The sequence below is a fragment of the Stegostoma tigrinum genome, chromosome 3 (genome assembly GCF_030684315.1).
Source record: "Stegostoma tigrinum isolate sSteTig4 chromosome 3, sSteTig4.hap1, whole genome shotgun sequence".
Lineage (NCBI taxonomy): Eukaryota > Metazoa > Chordata > Chondrichthyes > Orectolobiformes > Stegostomatidae > Stegostoma > Stegostoma tigrinum.
Genome location: NC_081356.1, coordinates 138,353,617 through 138,368,756, shown reverse-complemented (window position 1 = coordinate 138,368,756; position 15,140 = coordinate 138,353,617). Strand labels below are relative to the sequence as shown.

At 44.4% G+C, this 15,140-nt stretch overlaps 1 protein-coding gene across 8 annotated transcripts in view; it reads right to left on the bottom strand.

Moving 5' to 3' along the window:
* The window catches only part of nadk2 (NAD kinase 2, mitochondrial), a 70,974-nt gene that overhangs the window by 24,734 nt on the left and 31,100 nt on the right, over positions 1-15,140 (bottom strand). For 6 of the 8 annotated variants that reach the window (XM_059644991.1, XM_059644993.1, XM_059644988.1 and 3 more), the window contains one exon: positions 2,871-2,926. The exons of the other annotated variants lie outside the window; for them this stretch is intronic. In XM_059644991.1, the coding sequence (XP_059500974.1) occupies positions 2,871-2,926 (56 nt within the window). The remainder of the gene's footprint in view (positions 1-2,870; positions 2,927-15,140) is intronic. 8 annotated transcript variants of the gene reach the window in all.

Here is a 15,140-nt window from a genome sequence, read left to right as displayed (position 1 = left end):
GAATCAGAGGGTTAGATAGGGTGGATAGAGAGAGCCTTTTTCCTTGGATGGTGACAGCGAGCACGAGGAGGCATAGCTTTAAATTGAGGGGTGGAAGATATAGGACAGATGTCAGAGGTAGTTTCTTTACTCAGAGTAGTAAGGGAATGGAACGCTTTGCCTGCAAAGGTAGTAGATTCGCCAACTTTAGGTACATTTAAGTCGTCATTGGATAAGCATATGGACGTACATGGAATAGTGTAGGTTAGATGGGCTTGAGATCGGTATGACAGGTCGGCACAACATCGAGGGCCGAAGGGCCTGTACTGTGCTGTTATGTTGTATGTTCTACGTCAGACATAGGAGCAGAAATTAGCTCATTCGGCCCATCGAGTCTGCTCTGCCATTCAATCATGGCTGATAAGTTCCTCAACCCATTCTCCTGCTTTCTCCCCGTAACCCTTGATAATCAAGAACCTTTCTATCTCAGTCTTAAACGTATTCAATGACCTGGCCTCTACAGCCTTCTGTGGCAGTTAAATCCGTATGTTCACTACTCTCTGGCTAAGAAGCTTCTCCTTATCTGTTCTAAAAGTTCTTCCTTTTACTCGAAGGCTGTGCCCTCTTCCCAACAGCCAATTTGTCCAGACCATTGAGTACTTTGAAAGTTTCAATTAGATCCCCCCTCATTCTTCTAAACTCCAATGAGTATAGTCCCAGAGTCCTCAAACATTCCTCATACGTTAAGCTTTTCATAGAACATAGAACATTACAGCACAGTACAGGCCATTCAGCCCTCGATGTTGTGCTGACCTGTCATACCGATCTGAAGCCCATCTAACCTACACTATTCCATGTACAACCATATGCTTATCCAATGACGACATAAATGTACCTAAAGTTGGCGAATCTACTAACGTTGCAGGCAAAGCGTTCCATTCCCTTACTACTCTGAGTCAAGAAACTACCTCTGACATCTGTCCTATATCTTCCACCCCTCAATTTAAAGCTATGCCCCCTTGTGCTCGCTGTCACCATCCAAGGAAAAAGGCTCTCCCTATCCACCCTATCTAACCCTCTGATTCTCTCATATGTTTCAATTAAGTCACCTCTCAACCTTCTTCTCTCTAATGAAAACAGCCTTAAGTCCCTCAGCCTTTCCTCCTAAGACCTTCCCTCCATATCAGACAACATCCTAGTAAATCTCCTCTGCACCCTTTCCAAAGCTTCCACATCCTTCTTATAATGCAGTGACCAGAGCTGTACACAATACTCCAAGTGCGGCCGCACCAAAGTTTTGTACAGCTTCACCATAACCTCTTGGTTCCAGAATTCAATCCCTCTATTAATAAAAGCTAAAACACTGTATGCCTTCTTAATAGCCCTGTCAACCTGGGTGGCAACTTTCAAGGATCTGTGTACATGGACACCAAGATCTCTCTGCTCATCTACACTACCAAGAATCTTACCATTAGCCGTGTACTTTGCCTTCTGGTTACACCTACCAAAGTGCATCACCTCACACTTTTCCGCATTAAACTCCATTTGCCACCTCTCAGCCCAGCTCTGCAGCTTATCTATGCCTCTCTGCAACTTGCAGCATCCTTCATCACTATCCACAACTCCACCGACCTTAGTGTCGTCTGCAAATTTACTAACCCATCCTTCTACGCCCTCTTCCAGGTCATTTATAAAAATGACAAACAGCAGTGGACCCAACACCGACCCTTGCGGGACACCACTAGTAACTGGTCTCCAGGATGAACATTTCCCATCAACTACTACCCTCTGTCTTCTTTCAGCAAGCCAATTTCCAATCCAAACTGCTATATCTCCCACAATCCCATTCCTCCGCATTTTGTACAATAGCCTACTGTGGGGAACCTTATCGAACGCCTTGCTGAAATCCATTTCATTCCTGGACCATTCTCGTGAATCTCCTCTGAGCCCACTCCAGGGCCAGGACATCCATCCTGAGATACAGGACCCAAATGTTCGTACAATACTCCAAATATGGCCTGACCAGGGCCTTATAAAGCCTCAGTGGTACATCCCTGTTTTTATATGCAAGTCCTCCCAAAATAAATGCCAACATTGCACTTGCCTTCCTGACTACTGACTCAACCTGCAAGTTTACCTTGAGAGAATCCTGGTCTAGAACTCCCAAGTCCCTCTGCGCTTCAGAATTCTGAATTTTCTCCCCATTTAGAAAATAGTCCATACCTCTATTCTTCTTACCAAAGTGCATGACCTCACACTCTCCCAAACTGTACTCCATTTACCACTTCTTTGCCGACCAGGATGTTCACCAGGATGTTGCCTGGGATGGAGCAGGTTGGCAATGGAGGGGGGCTGGATAAGCTCAGGTTGTTTCCTTTGGATCATAGAGGGTTGAGAGGGCACCTGACAGAGAATTATGAGGGGCACCGGTAGGGGGATAGAAAGCCGCCATTCCCTTAGTCATGGAGTCAATAACAAGGGGGTATAATATTACGGTGAAGGGCAGGATGTTTAAAGGGGATTTGAAGAAATAATTTGGTCTGCATGGGAGGATAGTTGAGGCATGAAACCTCAACTTTTAAAAAAAGCTTGTGATCAGCACTTGAAACACTCAAGATGATAAGCCAAATGCTAGAAAGTGGGATTGGTATTGAAAAAAATGTCATATACTTGATGGGCCAAAGGACCTCTTCAGTGATATGTGACTCTAGGACCTGAAAATGTGCAGAGCCTATAGGATGACATGAGTCAGAGATTAATGGTGTTGTTTTCACTGAGTCAGCAGAGATATGCTCCTATTCTGTGCGGTAGCAGTTCTGACGCTGTCTCTAATCTCCTCTTGCCAGTGCAGCAATGAGACAGGGATTCTCACACTCAACCCGCCTTCTCACCTATAGACAGAAGATCCTCCACTTCCTGATAGGCCAATTTATTTATGTTGTAGGACCTGGGAGGAGAGAAAGGCAGTCAGTCATGTGCTGCAGCAGTCTCAGAGCCTCCTCCTAAAACCGCACCCTTCCCAACCTTGCACCTCCTCGACATATCCTCCCCACACCCTCTCCCGTACAGACCTTTAGCCCCGCACATACATTTTCCTCCTATACCTCCCTAATCACCCCAAAGGCCATTGGCAGTCAATACATTGCTGCAATGAAGAGGGTTGCCTCGTTAGTGGACAGGCTGAGTCTGTATCCATTGGAGTTTAGAATGAGAAATTAGCTTCAGATCAAAGGAGACTTGACAGTGTGAATGCTGTAAGGGCTTTTCCCCATGACAGAAAAAAACAGGACAAGGGGAAAGCTTTCAAAGTATTTCCAATTTAAGACTGAGATGAAGACAACGCTATTCTCTCACGGTGTTATTCTGTACAATTCTCTTTCTCAGAGACCAGTGGAGGCTGAGGCATGTATTTGAGACTGAAATCAATTTTTGCATCAGAGTTTACTGTTGACAGAAAGAGAAGCTAAATTGAGGCTACAAGCTGTTCAGCCATCATCTTACTGAATGGCACCACAGGCTCGAAATCAAAACATAAAAACCTAGAAACAGTCAGGGGCTATTCAGTCCATCAAGCCCACTCTGCAAAGTCACGGTAAATCCTCTGTGAACACCATACTCCCACACTCTCCCTTAACCCTAACCGTTGGCAGCTTTAGCTTCTAGATATCTATTTCATACTTAAAACATACTCAGTAATTTGCCTCCACAGCTTTCTGTAGCAAAGAATTCAACTACCACTGGAGTGAAGACATTTTTCATCATCTCAGTTCAAAATGGCCTCCCAGGTATCCTGAGACCACGACCCTTTGTTCTGGACCCTTCAGTCAGGGGAAACATCTTCACTCTCTCCACTATGTCCAGCCCTGTCAGAATTTTACAGTTTTGAATCAATTTGCCCTCAGATCCTTATAAATTCTCGTCAAACAGGATCAATCATACCAATCTCTGCTGATACAATAATCCTGCCATTCCTGGTATTAGCTGAGTTAACATTCACTTGAAACAATGGAAATCCAAATACGTTACATCTATTGGTCTCTCATTATCAACTCTGCTGGTCATATTCACAGATCCAATAAATTTGTCCAATGTGATTTTGCTTTCACAAAACCATCCTTACTGATTGCATTCTTTACTAAAATTCCTGGTATTTATTTCTTATCAGTGGACTCATGCACTTCTCTAGTGACATGATGTTAGGCCCACAATAACTAATAATTAGCACTATAACTAGCCTGTAGTATTCTGCTCTATCTCCAAACATCTTCGACAGGGGCATCATGTTAACAGTCTTCCAATTCACTGGGGCCTTCCCGGAATGCAGATAGTTTTGGGATTTTTGACCAATGCGTCCACTATCTCTGTAGTTATGTCCTTTAAAAACCCTTGGATGCAGGCCACTGGGTCCTGGCAACTCGGCTGTCTTCGGTCCCAAGAGTTTTTCCAAATAGTTTGTCCCTGGTCATACAGACTGTTACAAGAACTTTTCTCCATTTGCACCTCACTTATTTGATATCTTTGTGATTTTATAGTTTACGTCACATGACCACCAATGCAAAATATTGGTTTAAACTATCTGCCACTTCTTTGTTCCCCTTTATCAACTTTCCAGCCACATTCTCCAAGGGTCCCACACTCACCTTAGCAACTGTCTTTTTTTATATATAGCAGTGCAAGCTCTTGCTTTCGCTTCGATATTTCTTGCTAATTTACTTCCATAATTAATTCTCTCACTTGTCATCTGTGGCGGAAATTAGTTTGGGTTTCCAGCAGCATTTGCGTCCAATGCAGATTCATGGAGGAACCTGCATCAGTGAGGTTGGGTCCAGTACGGAGACCCTGTGCCCTGTGGCACCTGCAGCGGCTACACTGGCAAGGGTGGGTCCGAAGCCGACTCATGGCGATAGCAGTGTCAGGTTTGGGCTGGCACAGTATGTATTAGCATTGGTGGTGTCTGCATTGTTGACTCATACTGGAGAGGACATCAGTGGAGGTGTGACAGCGCTGAAGGGAGATGACTGTCATTCCAGTAACGATGCAGCGAAGGGGGCTCATGCCTGGCTACCAGGCCCATGGCGGAGCATGCAAAAGGAGGACTGTAAAACTGGACACTTACTTTACTTCCTAATTTCTCTGCCTTTATATTCCATGTTTTGGTTTATTTTTGTATTTTAAGATGGCGCCAGAGAATCGTGATACTATACACTATGTAATGCTTTTCATTGTATTTTCTACCAGAATGCACGTAACAATAAATAAATCAAAAATAAATCCAAGTAACTTCTGCAGTGTGCTTCTGCTTATATTTTCTACCCCAATCCTGTTGTACTTACATTATTGATCAATTCTTCACTAGTTAGCACCTTTGATCTCTTGTTTCCACTGACTATTTAAAAATGCTCTTCAAATGAAGCTGACCCCCTCCCCAAATACTCGATTTAGAAACCCCACCTCCAATCCTACTTGTACAATTCACTCTGATACCTGTCCCAGTGTTGTGTAAAGACCATATCTTTTCATTTCTCTGTATTTTTGACTGCGGACTGAATTAGGAAAGGGACTGTTTTCAATAAAACAAAGGACTATGAAAAGGATTGCTGTGTTTATTATTCCCTGACCCTCACTATAAGCACTGTTTACAAAGCTGCTGGTTCAGGCAGTGGGGAAGGTCTTGTTTGCAGCCAATCTGAAGCCAAGTTATCAATGGAGTTTCAGACAGCAACAAGTAGCTGATCGGTCTCGTGACCAGACATTGACAGAAGCCTTCTGCCAACAACAGTGTAACTGGTTTCTGGGTAGCTAAACAGCTTGGGGTGATGAATGTTCAGGTCAGATACCAATCGGATCTCAGAATCAGAATCCCTACAGTGCAGATTGAAGCCACCAGCCCACTGCGTTTGCTCTGACACTCTGAAGAGCATCTCACCCAGGCTCATTGTTCCCCATTTTTTTTCTGATCAAGGGTCTAGGCCCGAAACGTCAGCTTTTGTGCTCCTAAGATGCTGCTTGTCCTGCTGTGTTCATCCAGCCTCACATCTTGTTATCATTGTTCCCCATATCCGTGCATTTCCCATGACTAACCTATCTTGCCTGTACATCCCTAGACTTGACAGGGCAATTTAGCTTGGCCAATCCACTATGACCTGCACATTTTTTGCACTGTGGGGCAGAAGCCAGAACACCCAGAAACCCACACAAACAAGGGGAGAATGTGCAAACACCACCCAGGCAGTGTGGTCCTTTGCGGGAGGAGTTGTTTTTACTCTGCAATAAATGTATCTCAAGCATGAAGCCAGCCAGTTTGACCTCATTAGTGTGGCAAGTTTTAACTAACAAACCAGAGAAGTTAATAAAATGTGAACCAGCCAGCATGTGTCTCCCGCAAACAAGTGAACATACACGTAGAAGGAAGATGGAGAAATAATGTTCTTATCAGCAAATGGACTGATCCTGTGGAGGGACACACACACCAGTCTTCCTGGCCTTTCCCTCTGCTTCAAACACCCATTTTATTCCCAATACATGTTTGTAGAGGGGGAGCTTTTAATGGGTTAGAGTTTTAACCATTCTGGGAATAGTGAGCCTTGATTTCTACTCCAGTGAAGGGTGCCAATGGTTCAAATTGAAGTTTCTCCCAACAAAACAGCTCTCTCTTTTCCCAGTATTAGTGCCAGGGCCCACGAATCATAACCCATTTCTCCTAGATCAAATCTTTGAGTCACAGGTTTACTTCTCTAATCTTGTTTACCCCCTATCAATTTGCTCATGACTTTGGAGATTATAACTTTTGTGGTTCTGACTTTGAATTGAGTTGTTCAGAATCTCTTAGCAGAACCTTTTGCTTAATCCTAATGTTCTTGGTATGATCATGGACCACAACTTAATCCCTCATCACCCACTCCAAGGTCTTATCCAGCCCAAAAGAGATGCCCTGAACCTTGGTACCAGACAGGTAATACAGCTTTCACCACTGTGCCACGAACAACAGATAGAAACTATTCTATCCCCTATTACAGTAATAGAGTCATACAGCATGGAAACAGACCTTCAGTCAAACCAGTCCATGGCGAACACAATCTCAAACTAAACTAGTCCCACCTGCCTGCTCCTCGTCCATGTCCCTCCAACCTTTCCTATTCATGCAATTATTGCAATGCCTTTTAAATACTGTGCTGCACCCACATCCACCACTTCCTCTGGGTATTCATTTCTCACATGAACCACCTTCTATGCAAAAAATTTTCCCGTCATGTCTTATTAAATCTCTCTCCTCCCACCTTTAAAATGTGCCCCCTTGTCTTGAAATCCCAACTCTATCTATATATCTAATTATTTTACATACTTCTATAAGGTCATCTCTTGACCTCCTATGTCCACTGAAAAATGTCCCAGCCTATCCAGCTTTTCTTTTTAAACTCAAACCTTCCCTAACCAGCAACATCCTGGTAAATCTCTTCTGAGCCCTCTAAAGCTTGATAATATCCTTCCTTTAACTGGGTGACCAGAACTGGACACAATATTCTAGAAGAGACCTCACAATGTCCTGCACAACCCGAACGTAACTTCCCAACTCCTATACTCAAAGGGCTGAGCAATGAAGGGAAGCGTGCTTCTTTAACCACCCTGTCTATATGTGACACAAACTTTAAAGAATTATGTGCCTGCACCTCTAGGTCCCTCTGTTCTACAAAACTATCCAAGGCCCTACAATTAGTTATATAACTCCCATCCTTGTTTGTTGTACCAAAATGTAATACCTCACAATTGAACTCCATCTGCCATTTTTCAACTCATTGGCCCATTTGATCAAGATCCCTTTGCAGTTTTAGAAGACCGTCTGCAATATCTGCTATGCGACTAATTCTGGTGTTGTCTCCAAATTTAGAACATAGAACAATACGTAGAACAGGCCCTTTGGCCCTCGATGTTGCGCGGACCTGTGAACTAATCTAAGCCCCTCGCCCTACACTATCCCATCATTATCCATATGCTTATCCAGAAGGTAGGTGAGCTTGCAGCTTGGATAGGTATCTGGGACTTCGATGTTGTGGCCATTTCGGAGACATGGATAGAGCAGGGTCAGGAATGGATGTTGCAGGGTTTAGATCTTTCATTAAGATCAGGGAAGGTGGTAAAAGAGGGGGAGGTGTGGCTTCGTTAGTCAAGGACAGTATAACGGTGGCTGAAAGAACTTATGATGAGGACTCGTCTGCTGAGGTGGTATGGGCTGAGGTCAGAAACAGGAGGAGAGGTCACACTGCTGGGAGATTTTTATAGGCCTCCTCAAAGTTCCAGGGATGTGGAGGAGAGGATCGGCAAAACTATTCTGGACAGGAGTGAAAGGAACAGGGTGGTCAATTTGGGAGACTTTAACTTCCCGAACATTGACTGGAAATGCTATAACTCTAGTACGTCGGATGGATCCGTTTTTGTCCAATGTGTGCAGGAGGGTTTCCTGACTCAGTATGTTGAAGGGCCGACAAGAGGGGAGGCTATACTGGATCTGGTACTTGGTAATGAACCAGGCCAGGTGTTTGATTTAGTGGTAGGTGAGCACTTCGGCGAGAGTGACCATAATTCGGTTACGTTTAGTTTAGCAATGGCAAGGGATAGGAACATGCCACAGGGCAAGAGTTATAGATGGGAAAGGGCAATTATAATGCGATTATAGAACGGGTTAGCAAAATGCAAGGGATGGGGGCAATCGAAATGTGGAGCTGGTTTAAGGAACAGATATTGCATGTCCTTGATAGGTATGTCCCTGTCAGGCAGGGAGGAAGCGATAAGGTAAGGGAACCGTGGTTTACTAAAGAAATTGTGTCTCTTGTTAAGCGGAAGAGGGAGGCTTATGTGACGATGAGACAAGATGGTTCAGATGAAGCGATGGACAGTTACAGATTAGCTAGGAAGGATTTAAAGAGAGAGTTAAGAAGAGCAAGGAGGGGACATGAGCAGACATTGGCAGGTAGAATAAAGGAGAACCCTAAAGCTTTCTAACGGTATGTGAGGAATATGAGGATGACTAGGGTAGGAATAGGGCCAGTCAAAGACAGAAGTGGGAAGTTGTGTGTGGACCCTATGGAGATTCGAGAGGTGCTAAGTGATTATTTCTCATCTGTTTTCACTGAGGAACCGGAGAATATTGTAGAGGAGATGGCTGAGTTACAGGCTACTAGAATTGAAAGGATTAAGGTTAGTAAGGAGGAGGTGTTATCAATTCTAGAAGGCGTGAAGGTAGATAAATCCCCTGGGCCAGATGGGATTTTTCCGAGGATTGTCTGGGAAGCTAGGGAGGAGGTGGCAGAACCTTTGGCCTTGATCCTTCAGTCCTCATTGTCTACAGGTTTAGTACCAGAGGACTGGAGGATTGCAAATGTTGTGTCCTTGTTCAAGAAGGGCAGTAGGGATGACCCAGGTAATTATAGACCTGTGAGCCTTATGTCTGTTGTAGGAGAAATTTTGGATAGGATTATAAGAGATCGGATTTATAATCATCTATCAAGCAACAATTTGATTGGAGATAGTCAGCATGGATTCGTCAAGGGCAGGTCGTGTCTCATAAACCTCAGAGTTTTTTGAGAAGGTGACCAAGCATGTGGATGAAGGTAGGGAAGTTGGCGTGGTGTACATGGACTTCAGTAAAGCCTTTGATAAGGTTCCACATAGTAGGCTAATGGAGAAAATACAGAGGCACAGGATTGAGGGAGATTTAGCAGTTTGGATTAGAAACTGGCTTTCTGTAAGAAGGCAACGAGTGGTGGTTGTACTCAGTCTCTCCTCATAAGCCAACCCACAACTCCAGAATCAACGTACTGAACCCCATCTGCACCCCCTCCAGTATCAGTACATCCTTTCTCAAGTAAGGAAACCAAAACTGCGTGCAATACTCCACTGCAACAATCGACCTGCTTTTAAACTCCATCCCTCTAGTAATGAAGGACAACATTCCAACTGCCTTTTTAATTACCTGCTGCACCTGCAAACCAACCTTCTGAGATTCATGCACAAGGACACCCAAGTCCCTCTGCATAGCAGCCTGCTCAATTTTTCACCATTTAAGTAATATTCTTTTCAGTGTTAATCCTACCAAAATGGATAACTTCATATTTATCTACACAGAATTCTATCTTCCAGATGTTCGTTCACTCACTTAAATTATCCACATCCCTCTGCAACCTTTCAGAGACCTCTGCACACTTTGCTCCACTACTCACCTTAGTATCATTTGCAAACTTTAACACACAACACTTAGTCCCCAACTCCAAATCATCTATGTAAATTGTAAACTAATATGGTCGTAGAATTCTTAGTGTGGAAACAGGTCCTTCAGCCTAACTAGTCCACACTGACCCTAAGAGCATCCCACCCAGACCCATCCCCCAACAGCCCACTTTAACCTACACATCCCTAAACACTACGGGGAATTTAGCATGTGGTCAATCCAAATAACCTGCACGTCTTTGAACTGTGGGAGCAAACTGCACCAACTAGAGGAAACCCACGCAGAGACGGGGAGAATGTGCAAACTCCACACAAACAGTCGCCCAAGGGCAGAATCAAACCTAAGTCCCTGGTCCTGTAAGGCAACCATGCTAACACTGAGCCACTGTGCCAGTCCTAACACTGATTGCCAACCACAGAAGCACTCATTTATCCCCACTCTTGTTTCCTGTCAGTCAGCCAATCCTTGATCCATGCCAATACCTGACTGAGTTTGAAGTACTTAATCTAGCAGGGTGTGACCACCTCGTGAAACAAAGTGTCCAGGTACTAATACTCCCTCCCGGATGTGCTGCAGTGTTTGAAGCTCAGATTCCAGCTCATCAACTCTGAGGTGAAGTTCCTCGAGCAACCAACAGTTGCTGCAGATATGGTCACTGCGGCTCGGAATGGGAACTACCAAATCCCACACCATATAACCACAGCACATCACCTGCCCACCCACCTCCACTTAGTTAATTACCTTATTAATTCATGAGTTTATTAATTTATTTATACTTCTCTGCTGTATTCTTTTTCAAATTTTGTGCAGATTTCCTAGCAGCCAATCGGGTCACAGCTTCCTGGTGACATCACGCCAGTTTTTTTAAATATCACACCTACAACATGCCCAGTGTTCAGTTAGTTTTATATTCTGTCTGTGCTGCTGCTCTACCCTCCTTCTGCTCCCTGCAAACTGTCCTAGCTTCCCCTGGTTTACAACAACTGGCCAATTGAAAGGGACATGAAGAAATATCCACCAATCACCTGTCTTCCTGTGACCTCTCACTTCAGCTCTGACAGGTAGAAACTGGTTGAAGGGGATCTCTGCTACCTGTCTATATCTCCCAGCGTCACTGCCCTCTGCACAAGGGTCCACGCTTCTCTTTATGAAGCTGTTCCCATGCACTCTTCCGCTGTTCCTGAAGCTGCTGATCCCTCTGTTTTATTGTTTTGAAGCACAAGTTCTTCCTCTCTCTCGCTCTTTTAGGTACTGGTGACTCCTTCCCGGTCCTTCTCTCTTCCAATCCTATATTAGAATGTATGGAGGATTGGCTAACGGAAGACAGGTCAGACAGAGAAAATTTTCAGGATGGCAACCTGTACCTAGTGGAGAGCCGCAGAGATCAGTGCTGGGGCCACAATTATTTACAAGATATATCACTGACTTAGATGAAGAAAGTGAAACGACTATAGCCATGTTAGTGGATGACACTAACGTGGTTGGGAAGGTGTTTCAGTGCAGACTCACGGAGGCAGCGACTGAGAGGAGTTTGGGCCCAGTATGAGACCAGTGGCATCAGCGAGGTGGGCTCAGAACAGACTGTGGGCAGCAGCAGGGTCAAGTTTGGGCTGATGTGGGACCCAGCGATGGCTGCACTGGTGAGGGCCAAAAGGCACTTATGGTGTCAGCAGTACCAGTGGAGGCAAGACGGCCCCGGAGGCTGGCAACTCTTGTTCCAGCCATGCGGCAAGCGACACACTTCACAAGAAGCACTGTAAAATTGAATTTTATTTTCTGCCTTCATAGTCTATGTTTTGTTTTTTTCCCTGTGTTTTAAGATGGTGTTAGAGAGTGGCATCACTTTACACTGTATTTTGAAACAAAATGCACATGACAATAAATAAATAAATCAAGTGGTGAAGAATCTGCAGGGGGTGACAGATGGGTTAAGCGAGTGGGGAATACTTGTGAGATGGAATGTAATATGGGGATAATGTCACTGGGTCAAAATCCTGCAATTCCCTCCTCAAGGGCCGTTGTGAGTGAACCCACGGACTGCAGCGATTCAAAGCAGCAGCTCATCAGCACCTTGTGAAGGGCAACAAATGCTGGCCAGTCAGTGACACCCACATCCCACAAGTGAACAGAAAATGTTCTGCACTTGGGCAGCAAGACTAGAGGAGCTGAACATTATTTAAATGGGGAAAACTGCAGCAAGCCACAGGAGAGCAATTTGAGGATTTCCAGGCATAAATCACAAAAACTTGCATCCAATGTAACAGGAAAGGCAAATTATATCAGTCTTACTTCAAAGGAAATAGAGTATAAAAGCAAGGAATCCTGTTAAAACTATGCAGGAATTAGTCAGATTTCGGCTGGAACACTGTTTAAAGATATTTGGGCATTGGAGGTATCCAGAGAAGGTTCATTTGGCTGATGCTAGATATGGATCAATTTTCTTCTGAGGAGAGGTTGAGTAGATTGGAGTAATTGGAATTTAGAAGAATGAGTGGTGGCCTTACTGAAATGAGATTGTTAGGGAGCTTGACAGGATAGATGAGGAAAGGTGGTTTCCCCTTGTGGGAGAGTCTAGGACCAGAGGATATGATCTCAGAATAAGGGGTCACCCATTTAAAACAGAAATGAGGAGGAATTCCTTCTCAGAGAGTTGTAAATCAGTGGAATTATTTACCACAGAGGGTTGTCGAGGCTGTGTTATTCAGTACCTTCAAAGCTGAGAAAGATTGAGTTTTAATCAGCAAAGAAGTGAAGAGTTTTGGTGAAAAGACAGGAAAGTGGAGTTGAGGATTATCAGATCACCCATGATCTCACTGAATTGCAGAGTGAACTTTGTGTGTTGAATGGGTAGCAGTATGCCCCTGTTAGGGTAAAGGGAAAAACTGGCAAGTTTAGGAATCACTGGCTGACTAGAGATATTGAGGTTCCGGTCAGGAAAAAGAAGGCACACCAAAGTTTTAAGCTGTCAGGTTCAAGTAAATCCCCAGATGACTATAAATAGTGTAGAAGCACACTTAAGAGGCAAATCAGAGCAGCAAAAAGAGGATATAAGATGAAGCCTGGTTTGGCCACGTCTGAAATATTGTGTCCAGTTTTGGTTGCCTCATTACAGAAAAGATGTAGAAGTGTTGGAAAAGGTGCAGAGGAGATTTACCAGGATATTGCCTGGAATGAATGGAGGGAAGGTCTTACGAGGAAAGGTTGAGAGAGCTAGGGCTTTTCTCTTTAGAACGATGAAGGATGAGAGGTGACTTGTTAGAGGTGTTCAAACTGATCAGAGGTATAGATAGAGTGGACAGCCAGAGACTTTTTCCTAGAGTGGAGGTAGCTATTACAAGGGGGCATAATTTTAAAGTGAATGGAGGTAGATACAGCGGAGATATCAGAGGTAGTTTCTTTACTCAGAGAGTGGTTGGGGCGTGAATGCATTGCCATAGACGGTAGTGGAGTCCACCTCATTAGGGGCATTTAAGCAGCTATTAGATAGGCGTACGGCTGATAGTATGATGTAGGGGTGGCGGTTAGGTAGACCTTAGGATTAAGGTAAAAGTTCAGCACAACATCGTGTGCCGAAGGGCCTGTACTGTGCTGTATGTTCTATGTTCTATCTGACAGATAAGGTTAACGATAATCCCAAGAAGATCTGTAGCTATATTAAGGGCACAGCCTTAGAGTTAGAGGGGTTAAATTTAAAACTGAAATGAGACGACATTTCTTCAGCCAGAGAGTGGTGGGCTTGTGGAATTCATTGCCACGGAGTGCAGTGGAGGCTGGGACGTTGGATGCCTTCAAGGCAGAGATCGACAAATTCTTGATCTCAAAAGGAATCAAGGGCTACGGGGAGAGTGCAGGGAAGTGGAGTTGAAATGCCTATCAGCCATGATTTAAATGGCAGAGTGGACTTGATGGGCCGAATGACCTTACTTCCACTCCTATGTCTTATGGTCTAAAAGGATGGCTAGGGAGAGAGAGAATAGGCCCTCTTAAAGATCAGCAAGACTGTCAATATGTGGAGCCACAGGAGATGGGGGAGATTTTTAATGAATATTTCTTCTTAGTGTTTACTGGGGAGAGAATCATAGATACTAAGGCAATAAGGGAAATGAGTGGGGACGTTTTTGACCACATACACGTTAGCAGAGACGAGGTGCTTGTAGCATTAAGGCACATAAATCCACTGGGCCTGATCAAGTCCCTCCTCGGATGTTGTGGGAGGCCAGGGAAGAAATTGCAGAGGCCCTTGTAGAGACTTCTCCTTCATCTTTAGCCACTGGTGAAGTTCCAGAAGACTGGAGGGTGGCGAATGTTGTTCCATTGTTTAAGAAAGGGAGCAAAGACAAGCCAGGGAACTACAGGCCAGTGAGCCTGACATCAGCAGTAGGCAAGTTATTGGAGAGGATACTGAGGGACAGGATCAACAGCATTTGGACAGTCAACACATGATTAGGGACAGTAAGCATGGATCTGTGCACGGGAAGTCATGTCTGACAAGTCTTTCAGAGTTTTTTGAAGGGGTAACTAAGAGAATAGGTGAGGGTAGAGCGCAGGATGTTGCCTACACGGACTTTAGTAAGGCCTTTGACAAAGTCCCGCACAGCAGGTTAGTCATGAAAGTTAGGTCACATGGGATCCAGGGAGAGATAGCTAATTGGATTCATACTTGGCTCAATGGTAGGAAGCAGAGGGTGATGGTTGAAGATTGTTTCCGAGACTGGAGGCCTGTGATTAGCGCTGTGCCATAGGGGTCGGTGCTGGGACCTTTGTTATTTGTTATTTACATAAATGATCTGGGTGTGAATGTACAAGGCAGGATTGGTAAGTTTGCGGATGATACAAAATTAGGAGGTATCGTTGATAGTGAGGAAGGCTATCATAAATTACAGAGGGTTCTTGATCAGATGGGCAAGTCAGTTGAGGATTAGCAAATGCAATTCAATAC